At 37.6% G+C, this 25,821-nt stretch overlaps 1 protein-coding gene across 1 annotated transcript; it reads left to right on the forward strand.

Moving 5' to 3' along the window:
* The first annotated feature begins 1,941 nt into the window (after window positions 1-1,941).
* si:dkey-183i3.6 lies at window positions 1,942-25,715 on the forward strand. Its single transcript, XM_034683565.1, has 13 exons — window positions 1,942-2,052; window positions 10,932-11,003; window positions 11,155-11,259; window positions 14,158-14,200; window positions 17,592-17,635; window positions 17,769-17,802; window positions 19,867-19,901; window positions 20,046-20,093; window positions 20,191-20,221; window positions 21,393-21,448; window positions 22,165-22,221; window positions 22,307-22,351; window positions 25,492-25,715. The coding sequence occupies exons 2-13, from the start codon at window positions 10,973-10,975 to the stop codon at window positions 25,521-25,523; spliced, it is 561 nt and encodes a 186-aa protein (XP_034539456.1). The 5' UTR covers window positions 1,942-2,052; window positions 10,932-10,972; the 3' UTR covers window positions 25,524-25,715.
* The last annotated feature ends 106 nt before the right edge of the window (window positions 25,716-25,821 follow it).

Below are 25,821 nucleotides of genomic sequence, written 5' to 3' on the forward strand. Positions count from 1 at the left end.
CTGCAAAATAGTTATTTTAATGTGTTTCTAAAGTGATTCGACCTCATCTCCCCTCATTCAACTGAAACTCAATATAAAGTCCTCCACAGTTATTCATATATAACATTTGACCAAGATAGTCGTTCTTATCATGTGATATCTCTGTTAGCACAACCTGTTATTATGTGTAAACATCAAACACCATCAAACAGCTTCATACCTCAGGCTATCAGACTATTGAACTTTAAATGAACATAAATACACTGCTGCATATCTATTATATTTATCATATTGTCTACAGCACTTTAACTTTCTGATGGATGAGTGTGTGTTAATGAATGCTGTGTTCTCACATATATTTTAATCTATATTTTTATACTGTATTTTTACTGCCATATTTTTTATTACTATATTTTACCAATGATCTCCTGGAAACACTATTTGGTTTTGTTTTTACACTGGTATGAACAAAATGACAATAAAGCTTGATTTGATTTGATTTGATTTGATCTGATTTGATTTGATTTGACATGTCTACCAGGGGCGTGTGCAGAGGGATGACCAGAGGGGACTCTCACCCTTCAACCAGCCCTGAAGCCACCCCTAAATCCCAAACCATGTTTAGCTATTTGCTTTATCAGAGGTGGAACTCGTGTTAAAATTAACTAAATAGGCTGTGCCACAGGCTGCTAGTAACTTCATATGTATTTAAATTCAATGTGGCACATATCCACTTCTTAGTGCTGTAAACTTCTGACAACTTCTCTTTGAGTCCTCGGCGGGTTTTATGTTGAAAAAACTTACGTTTTACTTTCTGAAATCACTTTGTAAAGTTTTCTTACTTAAGGATGTCAGCTTATACTTAAAAATACATTCACCAATTAACTCAATTCAAAACATCCCGATACGATTCTCTGTCTGATGGGAGTCATTGTGTAAACATTTCATGTTAACTATCAGCCCTGACCCGTTTCTGTGAGTATTAACTTGATTTATTGACCCTTTTCATGTAAATGTATTAATGTTTCACTTTATCTATTTATTTTATTCATGTACATGTTTGTTTATGCTTAAAGTGATCTTTTTTATTTTATCTTATTTATCCATTTTTCATTAACAAGGACCGTGAATATTAATGAACATTTATGTAAAGGTGCCACAGTTAGCCAGAAGGCTAGTTTCCATTTGTAGTCCCTTGCCAGATGTTAGAAACAGGCTCCTTAAGAAAAACAAGACTAAACAAAAAAGAGAAAGGAAAAAACACATTAGAGTACCAATACCTCACGATTTAAAATTACTATAAACGACATGAAGAGACAACATGAGAGTCTTAGAGAAAGTGGCCATGGACATAAAATACATGGAGCATGCAACACAAGCAGGAGGCAGCAATAATGAAATGTTAAGAAATACATAAATCATGCGAGACATGCATAAAAACAAAAACAAAAACAAAGCATTCAAGGCAAACAAGAAGCTGCGTTAAACAGGTCTTAGCAAGAACAAAGCATGCACACACAACAGGACAACATTTTCCCTTTTGTTTATTATTGTTATCAACTGGAATTCATTTTTGTTGCTTAATCAGAGTAAGTATTACCGTATCTTTGGGGCTGTAGTGTTGTCCATTAAACCCTGGGTTTGTGAGGAGCATTGTCTGTGAGTGCGTTTGTTTGTTTGAATGAGATGCAAGATGGTAAAGCTCTTCTTTAAAGAGTGTATACAAAGTTACATTAGGTCTCTTAAACAGGAGTATTCCTGTGGTATACATGTAGTCTAAATGTTTAGCTGGGATTTGTCATTGTAGGGCAGAATAGTGACAGCCAAAGAAGGACTCTGGTCACTCTGAAACATCAGCTGTAGATAAATGTAAGTGACTTTATTTAAAACATCAAACAGCAGTAGATCAGAGAGGTGTATGTGTCCATTTCCAACCACAGAGAAACTGCAGATGTGTGCAGCAGGGAGGTCTTCTGTGTCTTGAGTGTGCCGGATGTGGTGGGCTGTTGAAAGAGGAAGCAAAGCATTTCTGCTGCATCCGTCTGAAGAGTGAGGACGGCTGGACCGCTGACGGTAAAACACAGAAACTACCTGATAAGAAACCTTTACTTTGTGACTTTGAGCTTTATGTTCACTTTAAGTAAGGATAATATTATCGGACCATGAAAATGTTTGGACTGTTAACGGAGGGAAATTCAAGAGTGATAACTACAAAGGAAGCAAAGAAAATATCAGGCGCTGATACACATGTGCACCACAGGACAGATTTTATAATGTTGAAGTTGGTGAAGTTTCTGACAGAATTGTTTTTGATCTACAACCTGTTTATTTTGGTCAAAAGTGATGGTCAAAAAACTTGTGAAAAGTTATAAACCTTACTTCAGTAGTTTATGTGCAGAATGTAAGTTCCCATTCTTCACTTAAGTGCAGCCCGGGATGTTAGACTTCTCCTCTGATGGGGCGCCGTTTGTAAAGTTGTGCACACTGAAAATAACAGCTGCAATTCTCCACATTCAGCTCCAAAACGTCATAAAAACGTAATGTTAATTTTAAGAAGTCACTTTTTTTATCACATTTAGAGCAACATTTGTGATCTCCTTCACATTTAATTTTATTGTGAAAAAAATATTAAGTTACACTCGATTTTAAATCCAAATGCTAAATCAAAATCAAAATCTTAAATAGAAATAGAAATTTTAAATATGAATCTGAGTATTAAATATAAATATAAATCTAAATGTTAAATATAAATCTAAATGTTAAATATAAATCTAAAAGTTGAATATAAATGTTAAATGTTAAATCGAAATGTTAAATTTTGCTCTGCCATCCTAAATATTTAGCCAGAGGTGGGTAGTAACGAGTTACATTTACTCCGTTACATGTACTTGAGTAGTTTTTTCAAAAAATTGTACTTCTGAGAGTATTTGTTTTGCAGAGTACTTTTTACTCCTACTCAAGTACATTTGTGTTAAAAAATATGTACTTTTACTTCGTTACATTGGGCTGTCCAGTCGCTACTTTTACCGTTCCTTTTTTTCTTCATTTTATATGTTTTATACTCAGCCATCTCTCATGCAGCTCCTTCTGATCCAGAGCTATAAATAGCCTCAACACTGAATGAACGGAGAAGTAGCTCCGCCCCCGCCTCCACCTACGGCTGGGGAGAGAGGCTGCGTTATACCTGCGTCCCCTTTGGAGGAACATGTTTACCCTGTACCCAACATCCGGACTCTCTCATAACTTCTAAATGACGAGGAGAAACATTACGCGCTGCTTACTCTGTCTATACGGTGGAAATCTTGAGCTTATAGAACAATTACATTTTAAAAAGCATGTCATGGTGAGTAATCAGTGAGGTAAGCTAAGGATCATACTGGTTAATATTAAATCTTAAAAACATGCCATGGTGAGTTATCAGTTAGGTAAGCTAAGGATCATACTGGTTAATATTAAATCTTAAAAAACATGTTATAGTGAGTTATCAGTTAGGTAAGCTAAGGATCATACTGGTTAATATTAAATCTTAAAAAACATGTTATAGTGAGTTATCAGTTAGGTAAGCTAAGGATCATACTAGTTAATATTAAATCTTAAAAAACATGTTATAGTGAGTTATCAGTTAGGTAAGCTAAGGATCATACTGGTTAACATTAAATCTTAAAAGCATGTTAGAAATGTTGGAAAGTAATCTAAAGTAACTTATAAGAGCAGTAAGGTAGCATGCTAATAAAACAGTCACCTCAGAGAGGTTCTTCAGGACTGAGTTCATGGCCTTTTTAAACACTTCCAAGTTGTTTTAGTATTTTCAAGTTATTTTTTTAAGTAAGATGTTCTGAAAATAAGTTAAAGGTTAAAAAAGAAAGTTTGGAAGGCATAGATATATTTTTTATTGTAATGTTGAAGTATTAATGTTGTGGAGTTCTGATGACATCTCAGACACAGTTTGAAGTTTCAGCTTGTTTTAAAAAATGAAAGCGGGTACATTAGTTTGTGCACATTGCAGCTTCTCTTTCTTTAATGTTTGAAAGTAAACCATGCCTAACAGCATTCATTTTGGCATTTTCCTATTTATGTCACTTTATTAAAGGCAGTGTGCGCTTCACATTATTATTAGCATTTCCAATACAGTACAATTTTATATATGATACTACTCACAAGTTACTCACTACTTGAGTAGTTTTTTTTTTAGGTACTTATTTACTCTTACTCAAGTACTTATTTCTATGAGTACTCTTACTTCTACTTGAGTAACATCATTAGAAAGTAACAGTACTTTTACTTGAGTACTGTTTCGGTATACTCTACCCACCTCTGTATTTAGCTAATATATAAATTAGAAAGAAAGCTACTTGAGCAGTTGGGGGTTCGGTGCCTTGCTCAAGGCTACCTCGGCAGTGCCCAGGCATGTGAACCAGCACCTCTCCAGCCACCAGTCCACTTGCCAAACTTTGTTCATAATGGGACTCGGTTCCCAAGCCAAGTCCCTATGGACTGAGCCACTGCCGCCCCAAAAATTCATAATAATAATAATAACAATAATAATAATAACAATAATAATAATTCTGTCTCTGAGCATTGTGAAATCTCTTTATAACCTCCAAAACTGCCTATCCAGCATTTTAATGACAGGTCTGACTATAACCCGTAGGAGTCAGTACTGACCATAGACTGTATAAGTAATGGACGTAGTATCCGTGACGTCACCCATCTGTTTCTGAAGCGCTGTTTTGAGGCCAATTGTCAGATTGCCATATTGCTGTCAGCTGTGCCTCTCATTGGAAGACTCGTAATCTCAATATCTTCCAAATTGCCGCGTTAGAAAAAAATTCTACCCCCGTACAGTGTGTGCTGATGGAGAAATGATCTATCCAGACTACACTCATCTTATGAACCAGGCTGTAAACATGTTTATTTCTGCTGTAAAGATCGTCTTCTTTGAATTGGTGTGTATGTGGTTTCTGGTACTTCAGCCTCAAGTGGATCCTTGATGAACTGCAGTTTTTTACACTTCCACATTGGACTCATATTTTCAGATTGGAGGTTGCTGCTTGGTTCTGACAGACTGTGGTTAGAATATCTGTATCACTTTATGAAGCTTTTATTTTGGTACAAACAGCGCCCGATACAAATTCACACTGCCGCCTAGCGGAAGTACCAAAATAAAAGCATCATAAAGTGATACAGATATCCTAACCACAGTCTGTCAGTACTGACTCCTACAGGTTATAGTCAGACTGCCCGTCGTAAAGAAGCCAGACAGGCAGTTTGGAGGCTTTAAAGAGATTTCACAACGCTCAGAGACAGAACTGACCCAGTCTATGGGACGGACAAGCTAAGCTGCTATGCTAAGTCTGTATGGCTTTATGAAGCTTTATTTTGGTATTTCTGCTATGTGGCAGTGTGAATTTACATATCAGCTAAATATATAGGATCGCGCAGCAACATTTAACATTTAGATTAAACATTTAGATTTAACAATCAACATTTAGATTTAGCATTTAATATTAAGATTTATATTTAACATTTAGATTTAACAATGAATTTAACTTAAATATATTTTTCACAACAAAATCAAATGTGAAGAAGATCACAAATATTCCTCTAAATGTGATTAAAAAAAAGGGACTTTTAAAAATTAACATTACGTTTTTATGACATTTTGGAGCTGAATATGGAGAATTGAAGTTGTATTTTTTAGTACGCACAACTTTACAAACGGCACCCCATAGATATATTTCAGAGGAACACAATGTTCTTATTTCCTGACAGGCTTCAGTCTTCATGTTATTTAACATTCAGTCCAAAGGTTACCAAGTCCTGTTGAATTTTAGATTTAACTTGAGACTTTATTTAATCTAACACAGTTTTATAGCTAAGTAGAAAATGAAGAGTGTATATTCACCACAGAAACTGATTTAGATTAGGACTTAAAAAGAGTTAAATCCAGATCCTGCTACAAACTGAACAGGTTCTTGTTGGCCGACACTTCCACCTGTTTAAAACTATTGAGAAATGTAAAACCTGAGAGACAAGGGGAATGCAACAGAGACAGGAGACCAACACAACATGTAAATACAGTATTATTTATAATACAGCTTAGCTAATGAAGACAACAACAAGAAGAACAGGGCATACTGTGATTTAAAGTTCAAATGATTGATGTGTTCAGGTGCAGTTATTCATGGAGGATGAATCATTATAAATAAATGTTGTGTAAATGCTTCAATGAAAACGTATTTATTTATTCTGTATGAAGGTTAATTATCCATTTCTAAAGTTTTATGTTATAAATACATTTAAACCATAACATAATGTATAGTAGTTTAAAAGTCCTGCATCAGTTCCCACCTTCAGAAACATGAGAAAGTGCAGAGGTTGTTGAAGCTGTTTAAAAGCGCGCTCACTGAAGCTCATGTACATCTAAAGACTGGAGCTTGTGGAGCTGCGTTCTCTAATCCAGGGGTTCCCAATCTTTTCAGCCCGTGGCCCCCAAAATATAGAGCCAAAGACTTGTGACCCCCACTGTCCCTCGAAGTGGTTAAATGTTGCTTCATATTTCTTACTTCAAAATGAGTTTGCCTACATGCACAGGTAGGTGTGTTTCCTGTGCTGCTGTGAATTGACCTGCTGCTACTGATGCATTTGTTAATGAACTGTTAGCTAACCCTAACCTTAACTTAAGGAGACATCTGGCAACAAAGAAAGGCAGAAAACTAATCAAATGTACTTATTTGCAGGGTTTTATTTCAAATGTAACCACTTTCTGTGACTTTATTTTTACAATAATGGGTCAAATAAGCAAATTTAGATTACTTGAAAAAAAAAAAAATCTGGAAGACATCTCGCGACTCCCCATTAGTGTCTCACGACCCCCCACTTTGGGAACCCCTGCTCTAAACTGTAGCTACAGAAACATAAGGTGTTATTATTTTATCAACTTTATGCAGTTTAAACATGATATCAAACATTTAAATGAAATTAGAATTTTGCAAAGCCTAAACTTCAGTTTTCCAACCTCTTGTTTCCCACTTCTTATAAAGTATTAATGAATGGTAACTATAACACTGATACCCTGGAGTCAAGGAGACAAATGCTCAGATCCTTACAGTGAATCCATGTTTCTCTGCAGCAGGAACCGAAACTCACATGAACATGCCAAAATAAATCACAGAGGAAAATATGATTCAGTCTGTGACAACTGTTTTAACTTCCAGTTAAATCGTGACTGAAGACGGAAAAGTAGAACCACACTGAGTTTCAAAACAGCTCTGACAGCATCGTACCGTGGAGAGGGTGGCAGGGTTGAGAAACAGCCATCAACATGCCACACTCATAAAACCCAAAACATGTCACAGATGGAAATGTAAAAAGAATACTAATGAACTATTTAAACTGTTTAAGCATGTTGGATAACATCAGGAGGTTCAAAAGTTTTATTTTGCATGACCACAAATCTCAGGCATCGATATAAGAACTACCAAACTACTACTCAAAGACCTTTGAAGTAAACGGTTTGCTTGTTTATATAAATGCTCCTAAATCAATATTTCAAGAAGTTTGGGAGTCATTTTATTATCTTCATTCCCAACCATGATTTTTCTTCTTCTTTTGGAACAATAAGTTTAATAACTTTAACCCTAGTGAAATCATAAATGTATTTGCATCATCAAATCCTGTCTCATCAAAACAGCTGATAGAGAAGTTTATACTCTGACAGAGGGGGTTTAAAGACAGTGGAAATAATCAGACTGTGCATCGCTGCAGAGAGTTGCAGCCTCTTTAATTTCAAGACTCACTGGTTCTCCATTCGCTCAATGTTATTATTGGGGCATCGTGCCTTTATCAGGTAGGACAGAAGAAGAGGGACAGGAAGGGTGGGGAGTAGAGGGTGAGGGCTGACAGGCAGCATAAGGCTCAAGGCCCAAGTGGACCCAGGACAGACTGCAGCCTCAGTACATACAGTAGGTCCCGAGCCAAACTTCACACCTCATTTAATTAAATTCAAGTTATTTTATTATAGGATACCAAGCAGCAATCTTTGCTAATGTTAAATGAGCCAATGTGGAAACACTTTAGTTCCTCAAGTGACCACTAGAGGCAGACTCTAAAAGTCATGGACAGTCCATTAGAGCTGATGTTAAAATGCTAATTTTTCACCACAGAATTAAGTAATTAGGTAAGTAGTATTACCCGGCTACTAACTTCAGATACAAACACTTTGTTAAAATCATTGATTAAAGATGATTTTATTGATTTAAATGATTTCTGTTTACAGTTTTTAAAAATAGTCCCAGTGATTCCTCGTCAGTGATCGTTCCATGGTGATGGATTCTTCTCTGCCTGTTGTGGTGGATTGAACATGAAACTGTCCTCATTCAGCTCTCCTTCTTCTCTGAGCTCTGTGGTTCACACACCTTTAAAAAGAAACTAATGTCACAACTTTGAACCCTGCTGCTATCATCACCACCGCTCATAGTTTAACTTTCTTTGGAGAGATCACTAACCTAAAGTTTCTCTCACCTGCTCCGCTCCTTCATCATATTGATGAACAGGATCCAATATGGAAAAGCATGCTAACCGAAGCTAACGTTTTAGCCACATTGTTTACCAATATGATGCTAACGGAAGCTAATGGTTTTACCTCACCTTACAGTCTATGGCAGGGGCCTCAAACTCATTACAGTTCAGGGGCCACATACAGCCCAAATAGATCTGAAGAGGGCCGGACCAGTAAAATCAGAACATAATAACCTATAAATAATGAAAACTCTACATTTGTCCCTTTGTTTTAGTGCAAACAAAGTACATTCTGAAAATGTTCACATTTAATGAACTATCTTTCTACAAAAACAGCTGTTGTGTTTTTCACCATGATGAGTCTCACAGTGGACTGAATATTTCACTCTTTAAGCCCTGAAACCTGCTGAAGACACACCAAACACACAGGTTACCCATTCACCTGACACACAGAGTGTAATGATTACTGAAAAAGAACCGATAGATTATAATGATGAAGAAGGTAAAGGTGAATATTTTGGACACCTTAGAACAGTTTGCTTGCTGGACAGTGTTTTATGCAGGGGTGTAGTGCTAGTGTTAGTAGTTATAGTGCTCTAAAAAGTCTTTATGAATCTCAACCGGATTGTGCAAACAGCAAGTCATCTATTTTCTCACATCAAAAAAAAAAGTCCCGGAAAAAAAGTGCTGTTCAGGTTCTGGTTCACTCCATCAGCACTTTGATTTGATGCGACCCCCAAAGGACAAATTTGAAATGGTAGTTACTTTTATTGAAAAACTGCAGTTAATGTCTTCTCTGTTATTTTTTACTTTGCAAAGTTGTTTCGCGGGCTGGATTGGAACCTCTGGCAGGCCGGTTTTAGCCCGTGGGCCGCATATTTGACACCCCTGGTCTATGGTGTCAACAAGCAGAAGCTAAATGTGTCTGAACTCTTTTCTGTGGATTGATTTGACATGACGTGTGATCAGTTTGTCTCTGGTGTTGATCATGTTAGTGAAAGTTAATAACCATTGTCAAGGGGTTTGGACCAATCAGAATCAAGCATCTTACACAACCGGAAGATCAGTAAGAGAGCCGGGTAATAAAGCAGTTTACAGCCTGGTACAGAGAGCACTTCTATACCTCCTCTCTTTACTCAGAACATCTGTACAGGGGAGAGGATTATCATTTTTATCCTGTTTGATAATATTCAGAGTTATTTATTATTGAGCGTAAGTGTGTCTGATTTGACTGACAGGTGGTAAGGCCTCAACTTTACATCTTTCAGGCTTGTTCATCTGCTTCACTAGAGTACAGAGCATTTCATATAACGACGGCTGTCTTTAGGCCTCATAACAGCTTTACAGAAACCAGTCCTCATGTCCATGGACTACATCCATGTTGTACACAGTCTGTGCTCAGAGTCCATGTTTGTAAGGACTGACCAAACAATCAATCAATCAAGCTTTATTTATAGAGCACCTTTCATACAAATTAAATGCAGCTCAAAGAGCCTTACAGCGACTAAAACAAGAAAGAAGCAGAACTAAAATAATGGAAAGACATATTAAAAACAAAAATGGATTTTAAAATAGAGACTAATGCACACCGACAACAATAAAATATGTGTAATTAAAATAAGTCAAAGCATCAAATTAATATTAAGAATATAAATAGTTAAAATGAATACATTTTAAAGGGGTAAAGCATAAGAGCTGGAAATAAAATTAAGGCTAAAAAATATCAATAAAACTGAGTAGATAAATTAAAATAAGTAAATACATAAATACAAATAAAACAAACATTAAAATCAATATAATAATAAAAAGTAAGTAATTTGTAACAATTGTTAAACCCTCCATAAAAGCCAGACTGAATAAATATGTTTTTAGTTTATGTTTAATTGTGGAATGATCTTTAAGATTAGATTATCTGTGATTTAGATCAATCAGCAGATTCATGTTTTACACAGAGATCTGATTTAATCTGTCACAGAGCTTTCCCTCTCGGCTCTCTCTCAGGACTCATTAGCTGTTTGTTCTGAGTAAATACGCCCTCGTAGAAAACATGCTGAACCAGCTGCTGCTCTAAACAGAGGCTGAATAACTGGGGCGGACCAGGGTCAGCAGCAGAGTTACTTAAGATACATTAAAGCTACAAAGAAGAAGAAAGTGTTCAGGTTGTCTTTATTCAACTTAGAGAAAATGGACTCTGTAACAAACTAACTGATGAACTTAACCCCTGTTAAACTTCCAGCAGATATAATCCTGTACAAAAGATGTAAGTCAAGAAGACGTGTTTGAGCCTCAAATATTTCCCCTCTTTCTACCTTCAGCTTCTCAAACAGCAGAGTACCTTGGTTTTAATTTCCGACATACAGTAAGCAGCTCTGGGTTTCAGTTATTTTTTTCGGCCAACCACTTCCTCTGGATCTCTTTGTCTTTGTGAACAGGAAAACAGCAGCTTCTTCAGCCATGACAGAAAGATGAACTGATGATGATGATGATGACCAGTAAACCACACGGTAACAAACTCTCCTTTTTAATGACTGAGAGAAAATGTTTAACATGTGATCGTAGGGTCAGTAATTTAATCTGTTAACAACTGTAAGTGGACCTGAAGGTCACTTTGAAGCTGGTGAAGTGTGTGTTTTTATATGTGGGTGTTTCTTTTAGGTATGATAGGAAACTCTGGTGTGCTGACTGCGGTCCTGGCCGTGGTGTCAGTCCTGTCTCTGAGTCTGCTCTCTCTCTTCTGTCTGCGATGCAAAAAGAAATCAAGTAAGTCCCTTTGAAGCGACAAACAAAGGCCACCTTTGCTGCAACAAGGAGACACTGAGTTTCAACTTTCTGTTACTGTGGCCTTGTGTCTGTAAGTGGAGACAAGGGTCTCTCCTTCTACTGATTGTGATGCCTTCAGGGTCCGCTTTTAAAGACAGGAAAACAGAGAAACAAGCCCTGATATTGCCAGAGAAACACAGCGTTAGTTTTAACCATGAACAGGTCTGAGCCTCGGTTCAATGCAACAGCATTTCCCCCAAATCCAGATACCTGTCATGCAACCTGGATCATAAAGATATTGATAATTATTTTATTTTACAGCATATTATCATATCTGTGTTTCTGTATTTTTGTCTTGATGCACTTTGTGAAGCGTTGTAGAGATATCCTGCTTGTTTTGAGGGATTAAGATGAAAACCAAAGGGTATCTGTGGTTATATGACTGAGGCTATTTGAGGATGTTTAACTGCAACCTTATTAGAACTAGATAAAGAGTAAGTCACAGGTAAAGAGCCACAAACAGTGACAGTGTGGTGCTGCACACTTAGTGGTTGAGAAACAGCACACACTTTGAGTCTCACCTCTGAGATGAGTCACAGTAGGTGTGTGAGAGAGGAATCTGCTGACTGTCTCATCTCTGAGCAGTTACAGCCACCTGCTGCAATGTATTGAGGTTTGATGGTCATATATTTACATACTGTATGTTTGGAGGCCTTTTAGCTTTTAAAGAAAGGACAGCTAAAGAGAGAGAGGAAGCGCAGAGCGTGGAGAGAGCGTGAGATGAGATGCAGCAAGTGCTCTCGGACAGGAGTCACAGCGGGGTCTGCTACGACCACAGCCCATGTACAGGCACACGGTTTATCACACCACACTGAACCAGCCCACCACAGAGTTCTGTTTTTAAGAACTCGGACTCAGCTCCCTTTCAAAGGTTTTAGCTTTTTAGTCACGACTCAGGTTTGACGACATTTCATCAATATTCAGAGAATGATCCAAAATACCCTCATTTCTTAAAATACACTACCACTCAAAGTGTGGACACGCCTTCTCATTCAATGGTTTTTATTTATTTTAATTATTTTCAACATTGTAGATTAATACTGAAGACATCAAAACTATGAAATAATCTGGTTTTACCATAATCTGGATTACAACAGTAGTCAAATAGGACTATCCATTGTGTACTAACCCTACCTCTGAACAACACAACTGATGGTCTCAAACACATTAAGAAGGCAAGTCATTCTACAAATGAACTCTTGACAAGGCTCATGTTCATTAGAAACCATTCCAGGAGACCACTTCATGAAGCAGACTGAGAGAATACCAAGAGTGTGCAAAGCTGTCATGAAGGAAAAAGGGGGCTACTTTACAGAATCTAAAATATAAAACAGATTCTGCTTTGTTTAACACTTTTTGGATCATTCAATAATTCCATATATGTTCTTTCATAGTTTTGATGTCTTCAGTATTAATCTACAGTGTTTACAAGCATTCCAATAAATACAAACCCCTGAATGAGAAGGTGTTTCCACATTTTTAACAGGTAGTGTAGATGTTTGTATCCAACTATCATGTGATGGAAAGGAGCTAACTCATTGAGATAAACAGGTTTCTATAAAAATACTGCAGAAGAAAACCTGATCAGAAGAGAGCCAAACCTCATATTATAAATAAAGACACGTGAAATCAGGACTAAGACATTCTTATTTGTATCATTTCTTAAAAGAAATGTCACACTTGTGATTGTTTTATTTGTACATTTCTGTTTCTTGCTCCTGATAAGTTGTGGTTTATGAACTTCATGATTCATTCACTTGACTTGTTCTGTTAATATATATATATATTGCTTTTATTTGACTATTTCCCCCCATGGAATAACTAAACTATGCACAAGTAGGAAGTGTACTTAATTTATATAATTCTTATTTAAACTCAACTCAATTCTATTTATATGTCACCTTTAGCACATTCAAGCATTCAGCTCAAAGTGCTTCACTAAAGAACAGAGAGACAGGAAACAACAAGAGCAGGTGAAATGATACAAGGCTAAACATGATAGAGGACTGTGAAATGACATACTTAAGAATTAAATAAAATCATTTAAATAAAAGCAATAAAGATAAAATCAATCAATTAAATAAAATGATCACAATAAAATAAGATAAAATAAGATAAAATAAAATGATCACAATAAAATAAAATAAAATCATCACAATAAAACCAATAAAATAAGATAAAATAAAATCATCACAATAAAATAAAATCAATTAATTAAATTAAATCAGATAATTACCAGGCAAAAAACAATAAAAAAAAGAGATAGAATAAAATAAAATACAAATAAAAATGATGTTAAAACAATAGTCATAATGGTAATATTCAGTCCAGGGCTAAAAGGAAATTACTCCAAGTTAAAAGCCAGATTAAAAAGGAGAGACTTAAGTTTACTTTAAAAACACTCGCAGTGTTAACGTCCAGAAAGTTCAGAGTTCAGGGGCATAAAGACAGAAAGCTCTCTCTCTTTGTGAGCGACACATGAGGAACATTTAAAAGGAAGCATTGGAGGACCTCAGAGATCGTGGTGGAACATCAAATGACAGATCAGTGATGTATGGAGGAGATTTAAAAACAAGTAATGAACTTTAAAATCTAAAAGAAACAGGTAAGTTTCAGCGTCTTATACCAGAAGACGCAGGCCTCACCATGTTTCAGAGAGCCGTGTGTGAAAGCAGAGATATACCTCACATTATGTTTAGGTGTTTAGATTAACTTTGGTTTTGTTTTAATAGAATCTCTGTCGTATAAATGCCTGTGTGGAAATTGTTCAGGAGCATCTTGTTTCAAAGTGTTGAATATTTGACAAACTCTCTTTTCACTGCTCTGTTTGTTTTTCAGAGATCATTCACGAGGAGCATCAGATCTACAACCCAGACACATTGTGAGTATTAAACCTAACTTTACTTTAAACAAAGGAGGAATCATGACGATTTAACATGTTCATGGAATGTTCCTATTTAAATGTCCTACATATTTCACTCTGGTAATCCATGCTGCTGTCATGAATGAGATGTTGTGTTTGTGATTTCATTTTATTCATTTCTCGATTTGATCCCATCAGCTACCGCCAAGGTCACGTTCAAATATACACCGTACTATTTCAAAAATCCATAAAAAATAATGCTGCATGAATAATCATAATAATAATAATTATCAACTCAACTCAAACTTTATTTATAGAGCACGTTTAAAACAAACGGAGTTGACCAAAGTGCTGTACAGATCAAAACAGCACAATTGACAAAAATAACCCAAACAATGTCAAAGATGGAATACTAAGATACATAAACACAGTGCAAATATATAATAAAATAAGATAGAATAAAACAAATTAAAATGGAATTAAGATTTCTCCAGATGTCCACTCAACCTTGATTAAAAGCCAGGGAGAAGAGGTGGGTCTTTAGAGAGGATTTAAAACCCTCAGTTGATCCTGCAGAGCGGATCTGCCAGGGCCCGTTGTTCCAGAGCCGAGGGGAGCCGCCACAAAGACTCGCTCACCTCTGGTTTTAAGCCTCGTTTTGGGAGTGACCAATAACCACTGACTCGATGATCTCAGTGTTCTGGCAGGGACATAGTAATGAAGAAGCTCAGTCAGGTACAGGGGGGCTAGGCCATTAAGAGCTTTAAAGACAAACAATAACATTTTAAAATCTATTCTAAAAGCAACAGGGAGCCGGTGCAGTGGAGCTAGGACAGGGGATATGTGCTCACGCTTGTGTTTGCTAGTGAGGAGACGGGCAGCTGTGTTCTGTACCAGCTGCAGGCGGTGCAGGAGTGAGTGGTCCAGACCAAAATACAGTGAGTTAGTTAGTTAGTTAGTAATCCAGTCGACTGTTATTTAAAGCCTGGCTTACTGTATCAAGATCGTTCTGTGGCAGGTACCCCTTTACTTCCCATAAAATCCTCAAATGATAAGATTCAAGATTCAAGATTCAAAGGTTTTTATTGTCAATTTTCACTGTGTATATGAGACATACAGGAAAAACGAGATGCTGTTTCTCTCTTCCAGCTTTTAAATATCTAAAATTTAGATATAAAATATAATATAATACAGTTATATAAAAACATCCTATGTACACAGTGCAGGTAGTGCAGTGACAGTTTAAAAATGGACAATGAAAATAGGTAATAGTGCAAATGATATTAAGGTGCAGACAGAATCTAGATAAGAAAATGATTAAGTAAACGGTTAATGTGCAAAAGCAGCTGAGGTAGAGTTAAAAACTGTTTTAACAACTGAGCTAACCTGGTGATCAAATTTCAGCCTGTCATCAAATATTACACCGAGATTCTTGATGACCAGATGTTTGGTGTAAGGGGGCCCAGAAAACCAGCTGGGAAATCACAGCCAAACTATATGACTTCTGTCTTTTGTTCATTTAAGTGCAAAAAGTTTGCGGCCATCCAGGACTTAACGTCCTGTTAAAGTCAGGTAGATCAGAACATCATCGGTATGAAGTGAAAGGAAATATTATACTTCTTGAAAATTGACCCCAATGGCAGCATATAAAGCAAGAAAAAAATCGGCCCGAGGATGGAGCCTTGGGGGACCCCAGAGGTGAAAAGGTGCTGAGGATGAGGTGAATTCACCAAGCTGCACAGAGAATTCTGATAACAAAGACAAATCAAAGGCAAACTACAGAACCAAAACAGACTGTACAACAAGTTAAGTCAACGCGAATGAACCCATTAAAGATCATTCTCTCTCTCATCAGACTGTATTAAATACACAGTCAGATAAGTACACACATCATACCTGTTCAATGAAAAGATCAACATCACAGTGCTGTCACTTAAAGGTGACATATCATGCAAAATTGACTTTTTAATGGTTCTCTACCTGAAATATGTGTCCCTGGCATGTCTACAAACCCCCCGAGAATGAAAAAAATCCATTCTGCCCCTGTTCTGATTTCTCCACCTTTCTGTAAATGTGTGTGAAACGAGCCGTTTCAGACTTCCGTGTTTTTGTTACGTAACAACAATATCCGGTCTGTCACGGAGTCAGAGCTCGGAGCTTGTTCAGCCCATAGACTGTATAAAATAATACTGAATCCCTCCTCCGTTTTTCATTACCTGCACAAATGTGTGCTAACAAGGAGCTTAGGAGGGAGGCATGCTAGTTGTAGGCTGTCTTAATAAACACAAAGGTCGGTTTTACTCCCCAAGTCTGCAGATTTGAAGATCTAGTGGATGATTTTTATTTGTCATGGATAATTAGCATAGCCATATAGCTATATGTTCATAGCTGTAGCTGTAGCTGTAGCTGTAGCTACAGCTACAGCTGTGTACCAAGACACACGTCGACATACTGACAAATAAAACAACAAGAAACACTAAATCTGTGACCAATCCTTCATAAAAGGTCCTGCTGCCTTTCTGGTAGAGGTCGGTTTTACTCCCCACGTCTGCAGATTTGAAGATCTAGTGGATGATTTTTATTTATAATGGATAAGTGCTAGCGCTAGTTAGCATAGCCACATAGCTACATGTTCGTAGCTGTGTACCAAGACACACGTCTACATACTGATAAATAAAACAAGAAACACTAAATCTGTGACCAATCGTTCAGAAAGGTCCTGCTACAGGCGCCTCTCTGTCAGGATCAGATTCAGAGGGTTGAAGTAACGTGATCTCTGAGCAGCCGTGTACATTCAGCCAACATGTAAACATTAGATCAACGTGCTGGAGAGCCGAGGCATATCCACTTCCGGAGGGGGCGTGGTCAGAGAGAAAACAGAGTGTTCTGATGAGGAATGAAGAAGAGGACTCTTCAGGCATGCCAAAATCTGATTTCAAAGTGTTTTTTTGAGCATAAACTTTGAAGACATGTTTTGGGGACCTCTTAGACCAATATATATTGATGACAAAAGCGTGATATGTCCCCTTTAAACAGTGTGCTGTGATTGAATACCTCAGAGAAACACATGACTTCACTAAACACAGGAGAGCTGTGAGGAGCAGTGACACATTCAGATTTGTTGAAAAGTATTTATTTGATATGTTTCGTGAGATATGGTTCCTGTCTGGATGAGATGTTTGTTTGTCGTGTGTTTTCTGAAACACCAGGCTTTATGAGATGACACTTTTTAAAATGTACCGCCATGTTTTTTACAGAATGGTTTGGTTTCATGAAATGTCATGCTTTCCTTCATGCTGTTTATGTGAGTGAAATAGTCTGTTTTGTGAAACTTTATGTTTGATATGTAACAACAGACCTGAACTTACTGAACCACTTTATAATGAAAGAACTGATCTGTTGTTGACAGTCAGCGTGGGGGGAGCAGGTTTGCAGTGATAAGATCAAAAACAGGTAAAGTAAAGTTCATACAGTTCTTATTCATGACAAGTTAAACCCCTGTATCTTTTTTATTTCTGTTTACTCTGATTTACACTTTTTAAACATTTCATGCTGCATGTTAACATTTACACACTCTGTTTTTCAGTTACCAGAGCCAGTCCTCTATCTGCAAACCCTGTGTATGTACACATTACAACACATATAGCAACACATCCACACACACTGTGTTCACTGTCATGCTGGCACTGTGTCTGAGGTGTGTACTCAGTCACATGAGAGATGAGAAATGTCTTACAGTATTTCTCAACTGCTAAAACACATTTCTTGACGTCCACCGCGATTTTCTCAACACTAGAAGCACAAAACCTAATTTTCAAAATACATTCACCAAACCTCTGACTCTTCCTGCAAAACCAAACAATGTTGTCAGATCACACCCTGAGTCAATCAAAATTAAAACAATACTGAGCAGTCATTACACACGACATCAAAACACTGAAAACACAATGCTAAGGACATGAAGCTGGAGAAATCATGTTTATTGTTCACAGCAGGATAAATGAATGTAGCTCCTGTATACAGTAACAATAAAGTAAATACAAATATAAATGAGGAGAACATTACAGTGTAACCCACAAAATCAAACAGAAGTGCTTACAGTGTCTGCAATCATTCAGCCACAGCATCAGGTCTATGTGCTGGGTCAGGCCACAGGACTTCATCCACATCACAGGCGGCGTGCCGGATCCAGTCTTATATTGGTTTCCTCACATCATTAGCCACAAGTGTGATCAGTTCTGAGAGGTTGTGTTGAAGCTGTGACTCCTGTGCTTCAAATGTGTTGAACTTCTGCTACCTGTGCTTACCTTTATGCAGCACAAGTGCATCACAGAACAACATGTGTTTTAGTGAGAGAGAATGTGTTTGAAGTTGTGTCTAACAGGTAAGATGTGCCAAAAGAGTGACTGATTCAATACATGAGATCAGACACTAAGAGTTTGGTTCAGACAACTGGGTTTAGTGCTTTAGCATTTGAGAAATACTGTATTCTGTTGTAATCACTCAGAGATTATAGAGACTCCTCAAGTGTTTGTTATTGTTCACATTTTGGATTGATTTTGTGATATGGTAGCTCAGGTGTGACACTTGCGTTCAGTTCACATTTCTGTTCTACTGTAGGCAGTAAATATTAAAATGATTGAGCTAGTTGCACTTTCATAAGATGAAGGTACAATTTTGAGCGATAAATGAGGTTTTTTTTACCTTTATTTTACCAGGTAAAAAATGTTGGAGAACCAGTTCTCATTTACAAACATGACCTGGCCAAGAGGCGCCCACAGGAACACATACACAAGTAAACTACAGTCCCAAATAGACATATGAACATAAAATAGAACAAGGTATTCTTACTTCTTTGTTTGCTTTAGAAAAAAAAAACCCTGTCAGGTAAAACTTAGGTGTGTTGTAGAAGTCCAAAAGTCAAATGACTTCTGAGTTTTTTATACTTCTAATTTGAAACACAGGAATTATTTTGACTTTACCTTTATTTTACCAGGAATAGTCCCACTGAGATACAAATGCTCTTTTACAAGGGAGTCCTGGCCAAGACAGCAGTTAAGCTCTAACACATGAGCACAAGCTGATCAGATGACCCTTTATCCTGGTTTTAAAATCCCCCAATCAAATTAAAGGATCCAGTTTTAGGTGAGCTCGAAGCTCAGACCAGGATGAGGGGGCAAAAACATTAAAAGGACTTTTACCAAAGACAAAGTGAGTCCGAAGAATGACAAAAATAATTTGTCCATGGGACCGAAGATGACAGCCACTGACAACTTTAGGAGTCAATAAGGAGCATAAATAAGACTGCAGCTCCTGGAGTATGGCCTTATAAAGAAAGACATACCAATGCTCCATTCTTCTGTTGGGTAAGGAAGACAAGCCCACCTTCTCATACAAGATACAGTGATGTATGCGGAATCCTAAACCAGAAACAAACCAAAATGCAGCATGGGACACCAAGTCCAACATTTTCAGAGAGATTGAGGAAGCATGCATATAAAGAACATGGGATGGGCTCCATGTTTGTAGTCCAGTTGTTTTCAAACATCTGTGACTAAAAGAAATAAATACCAAACATTTTACTCCTATATCAATATTTCCCACTCATCTATTGTTGTACAGAACTTTATTTATTTAGCGTCTGATCTGTTTCTATTGATTCCCCTGTTGCTGATGTCTTTCAGTGAATCAGGACACCGGTTTGAGGAGTACCCACACCGTAAGTTTGTGTTTGTAAAAAGAAGAAAAGTAGATTTAAGAGTTGAAACTGATTCTGGATGATTTTAACCAGAACAACAAATGTCACAACAAACTCCACATCACTTTGTGTATCAGTCATAATAGACTCAGTCTGTTCCTTCAGTGACAGATGGTAATGATGACCCGTCAGACTATCAAAATATCGGAGAGGGTAAGTTTACTCACGCAGCACACACTTTAATCATTGAATTATTCTTTTAATTAAACCCTCCTTTATGTTGCTTCATACTGTTTTTAACTGTTTCCAGCTCACACAGGAAGTGCAGAACACACATACGTGTGAGTATCAAAGTCCTTTTTAGACCTTTTCTCTTAAGTACCAGAATAAACGACCAGAAGGTCAGAACTGTTCAGTAGTTTCCTGTGGACACAGGGGTCAAACACTGATGAGTCTGTTTTCACAGTTTTAGAATCATATGATAATTACACAGTCAGTTTCATTTGAACCAAGAGCCCTGTGTAACGTTCAGCACCTCTCAGACTCCTTTAAGACTTTCAGATGTTCTGTGAGTGTCTCAACATTGATGTGCCCTTTAAAGGTGACATATCATGCAAAATGGACTTTTTAATGGTTCTCTACCTGAAATATGTGTCCCTGTCTACAAACCCCCCAAGAATGAAAAAAATCCATTCTGCCCCTGTTCTGATTTCTCCACCTTTCTGTGGAGTGTGTGTGAAACCAGCCGTTTCAGTTTTCAGTGTTTTTGTTACGTAACAACAATATCCGGTCTGTCACGGAGTCAGAGCTCAGAGCTTGTTCAGCCCATAGACTGTATAAAATAATACTGAATCCCTCCTCTGTTTTTCATTCCCTGCACATGTGTGCTAACAAGGAGCTTAGGAGGGAGGCATGCTAGTTGTAGGCTGTCTTAATAAACACAAAGGTCGGTTTTACTCCCCACGTCCGCAGATTTGAAGATCTAGTGGATGATTTTTATTTATCATGGATAAGTGCTAGCGCTAGTTAGTATAGCCACATAGCTACATGTTCGTAGCTGTGTACCAAGACACACGTCTACATACTGATAAATAAAACAACAAGAAACACAGAATCTGTGACCAATCCTTCAGAAAGGTCCTGCTGCCGTCAGGATCAGATTCTGGATCAGATTCAGAGGGTTGAAGTAACGTGATCTCTGAGCAGCCGTGTATATTCAGCCAACATGTTAACATTAGTTCAACGTGCTGGAGAGCCGAGGCACATCCACTTCCTGAGGGGGCGTGGTCAGAGAGAAAACAGACTGTTCTGAGGAGGACTGAAGAAGAGGGTTTTTCAGGCAGACCAAAATCTGATTTCAAAGTGTTTTTTTGAGCATAAACTTTAAAGACATGTTTTGGGGACCTCTTAGACCAATATATATTGATGAAAAAAGCGTGATATGTCACCTTTAATGTTTACACTGTCATTAAAACAACAAAGGTTAAAGTGTCACATGTTTACTGTTTACAGAGCTCCACTCCCGATCACAGTGTACGAGAATGAAAATACCAAGAAACAGATAACTGGTGAGTGTTTTTACAAGCTCCCCTTCACTTAAAGATCAAATGCTGGATGTGAGATACTGAACGGGGAAAGCTTCAAACTGAGTTGAGTTGGAGTAATCCCAGGATGAGACTTTAGGCTGCTTTGAACAGCTTATTCAGTGTGACATCACTAATTGGCGAGTCTCCTTATAAGGACATAATCAATGCAACACTTTAGAAGTGAAACAGAAGAAAAAGGTTTTCTTTCTTTTCTTTTGCTGCAAGAATAAATTGCATTAATATTTGACAGTTTGTGACAAACATGACACAAACCAGAAATATATATGCAGACAAGAGAAAAAAAAAAAAAAAAGAAAAGAAAAAAAAGAAGTGAAACAGAAACGTCTTGCTCTGTCCTGTTTGTCACTCCTCAAACTCTCTGGGTCAGATTGGGATCTAAAATATATGGCCATATTTCATTATTTGTCATTTTAACGAATGAAACGCTGGATAACTGTCAATTTTGTAGCATGGCAACAGTGGAGGAGGGTTATGGAGTGCTGGGTTCTGGAGAGCTTTAAAGTGCCTGAATTTGAGCTCTGAATGGTGTAAAACCAAGAACACATTTATCAGGGCGACGCTGTAAAGCCTGAACATGAGCACAGTACCTACCACCCCTTTAACCTCTGTCTACATAACTAATTGAAATAATGTAAAGAACTACAACCTCTAACTCTAACTTCATTGATGTGTCACAGATATGAATCAGGCTCTAGATGTCTACGTAAACGTCCCATCGTTCTCCGTAAATGATGGTAAGTTTGAAAAGTTATCACTCTGAGTTTTTTATAAATAAAGAGTCATGTTGAAGACGAACTTCAAACTGCTTTTTCTGAACAGATGAGGATGATTACGAGAACTCTCAATTCCTGCAAGAACAAGAAGGTCAGTGCTGGAAACTTTATCTTACTCTGAATAAAATCTGTGCTGTCTTTTTATCAATCAATCAATCAATCAATCAATCAATCAATCAATCAATCAATCAATCTTTATTTGTATAGCGCCAAATCACAACTAACGTTATCTCAGACTCTTTTACAAACAGAGCAGGTCTAGACAACTCTATGTTAAATTATGAACAGAGACCCAACACCAAGACAGGATAAGACTCAGTCTGACCCCACCTTAATCCACCATGAGCATTACACCTCACAGTATTTAGCTAGTTACAGTGGAGAGGACAAACTTCCTTTAACAGGCAGAAACCTCGAGCAGAACCAGACTCATGTTAGACAGCCATCTGCCTCGACCGAGTTGGGTCTAGAAAGAGGGATAGAGGAGAATAAGAGAGAGAGGGAGCGGTGATAGTGATGAGACGAGTAGTAGAAGCTGTTGCTGCTGGAGTCCAGCTCGTCCATATCAGCTGGAGTCTGGAACGTCCACAGCAGGAGGACGTCTACGGCAGCTCAGAGGAACCTACGAGACAAGGGAGCTCAGGGACTCCAGAAAGGTCTATGGTTAGTAACTTTAATGGGACAGGAAGAGTTAAAGTAAGTGATGAGGGGGTTGGGGGGAAGGGGGTGAGATAGGATCCCAGTGTTTCAGTTCCCCCGGCAGTCTAAGCCTATAGCAGCATAACTAAGAGCTGGTCCAAGCCTGATCCAGCTCTAACTATAAGCTTTATCAAAAAGGAAAGTTTGAAGCCTACTCTTAAAAGTAGAGAGGGTGTCTGCCTCCCGGACCCTGACTGCTATATGATTCCAAAGGAGAGGGGTCTGATAACTGAAGGTTCTACCTCCCATACTACTTTTAGTATGGCTGTATTTGTACTGGCCTTGGAGTGAATAGACCCGAGCAGAGCACTGGAGAGGAGAATCATAATCAGTCATTATTGTTAAGTGGTTTTCTCGTTTAGAACACAAAGATTGGAGTTTTGTCTTTCGTTTTAAAATGACTGTAAACATTTGTTTGGTAAGAAATATGTGATATAAGAAACTATGAGGGACATTTCTCAGTTTCTTCTTCATCTCAAAGACTTTAACAGTTAAATGATTGTTGTCAGGTTATTTCCTTCCCTTGCAGCGTCCCAACCTGACAGGACAATCTGTCCAAATACCACTGGACACGTTTCTTATTTACTGCTTTTATTAAATTGCTTTTCATTCAGAGTGCGCTTAGAAACTTCTTTTTGTAGTTATCGGTGAAAAACCCTTAAATAAAGAAAGACAGATGAAATAAATACACCTGATCAAAATATATGAAAATGCAACATAAGCATGGAGCTTGAACAAGAAAAACCATGAAATATCCAACTCCATCCATCCATCCATTATCTTGACTGCTTATCCCATCAGGGGTCACGGGGTGGAGCCTATCCCAGCTGGCTTCGGGCAGAAGGCAGGGTACACCCTGGACAGGTCGCCAACCTATCACAGGGCTAATATCCAACTCAATTTAAATTAAACAATATATCATTGCTTTTACCACTATACATTAATAATCAATTAAACCCTTAGAAATCTATTAAAATAAAACTTTGTTTAAATGTTTATATTTGTATTAGCCTTTATTTAATAAAATATTTAAATTATAATAAACATAACAGATATTTATCATCATTATTATTAGATTCATTAATATTTGCTTCTATTATTTATTCAATTTTGACACTTTGACTTGACAGTTGTAGAAATAATATGAAGATGAACAGATACTGTAGATCAGGGTTTCTCAAACTTCTTAGCCAGAGACCCCAAAATAAAGGTGCTAAAGACTCACAAAGGTTGCCTCATTCTTCATTTATCTGGTCTGCAGAAAATCAGCCCGCATGCACATGTCTGTGTTTTCTGTGCTGTTATGAATGAACTTGCTGCTGCTGATGCTTCTGTTTATTAACTGTTAACTTACCATGACCTCAGTATTCATCTGGGACCAAAGAAAGGCTGAAAACTAATGAAACATTTTTGTATTTGAAATGTTTTATTTCTAATTTAACTTTATTTTTGTCTATGTTTTTACAATAATGTGTAAAATGTGCAACTTTAGATCAATTTAAAAAATTATACACATACCACATACACACCAATTCAAAGAAGACGATCTTTACAGCAGAAATAAACATGTTTACAGCCTGGTTCAAAAACAAGAGGATAGCTCAGTTCTCTATCAGCACACACTGTACGGGGTGAATTTTTTTCTAACGCGCCAATTTAGCAGATATTAAGATTATGAGTCTTCCAATGAGAGGCAGAGCTGACTTGATTGACAGGCGGGAACACTGTAACTGTTGGCTAGGAGGCTCAAAGCCCGGCTCTTTACCTCACACTCACTCGACAGCAGTTATGTTATGTTGTTGCAGTTCAACATTTCCAATATGGCTGCCGGCAACGATTGGCCTCAAAACAGTGCTTCAGAAACAGATGGGTGACATCACAGATACTACATCCCTTATTTATAGTCTATGATCCCGACCCCCTCGTTAGTGTCCTGCAGTCCCTTAGAGGGACCTGACCCACACTTTTAGAACCCCTGCTGTTAAAGTCCATTGAGAAATGTTCAAGAAATGGTCAAAGGTATATAGACTTAAAAAGCGATCTTAAAATGAAGTATCTACAAATTCTGTAATCTGTCATCATCTCTATTGGATTACAAAGCAGGGATTGTGGGTTAAAGAGTCATTCTGGTAATTCGAAGCTTGATCTGTAAGGCAACTGGACTGGTAGAAAATCTTGAAAGTCCAGTTGCCTTATGGATCAAGCTTCGAATTACCATGAACTGGATGACTGAGAACCTCCACTGACAATAATCCTGGTAGTTTTTATAGATACTCTGAAGTAGGGTTCACTTATGTTTCAGGAAGAAGAGTTTATAATGAAGTTGAGACATTTTGAAACCTTCTAAAGCACATTCAGTGTGATGAAGAAGACCTGAGTTCATCAGTGCCTTTAAACCTGTACCTGTTGCTGGATTAGTGGAAGCTATGGGTGGCAGTTGTGATGCACATTTATCACCTGAAGCTTTAAATAACATGTCCTGTCTCAGGGCTCAACCTTTAACCCTTCATGTGTTCCTTTTTATCACTTTAGAGCCGGATTACGTGAATGAAGACGGCACCTGATGTGAACTCCACCGACAAGATCTGAAGACATCCGCTCACAATCTGAACCTTCTGTACAACTGAGTTTTTACAAGGCCTGCCATGTGTCCTGTGAATCTGGACCTTGATTGTGGTGCAGACTTAGACTGCCATCTACTGGTGGAAAATGTATGTTCAAATAAAGAATAAATAATAAAAAGATGGACCTTTGAATCTGCTCTCTGGTGTTTGATTTGTGCTCTTAGGGTCAAGAAGAGGGGGGGGGGGTATCTGAACACTGAACTTAATATGAGGAGCAAATCAGGAAGCAGTGACACAG

Source organism: Notolabrus celidotus, chromosome 5 (genome assembly GCF_009762535.1).
Source record: "Notolabrus celidotus isolate fNotCel1 chromosome 5, fNotCel1.pri, whole genome shotgun sequence".
Taxonomy (NCBI): Eukaryota; Metazoa; Chordata; class Actinopteri; order Labriformes; family Labridae; genus Notolabrus; species Notolabrus celidotus.

Bases quoted from the DNA above. Each gene is read 5' to 3' on its own strand.
- si:dkey-183i3.6 (XM_034683565.1), top strand. From the start codon at position 10,973: ATGATGATGATGATGACCAGTAAACCACACG. The intron at 17,803-19,866 runs GTATGTACACAT...GATGTCTTTCAG, and splicing joins CCTCTATCTGCAAACCCTGT to TGAATCAGGACACCGGTTTG. The intron at 19,902-20,045 runs GTAAGTTTGTGT...CTGTTCCTTCAG, and splicing joins GTTTGAGGAGTACCCACACC to TGACAGATGGTAATGATGAC.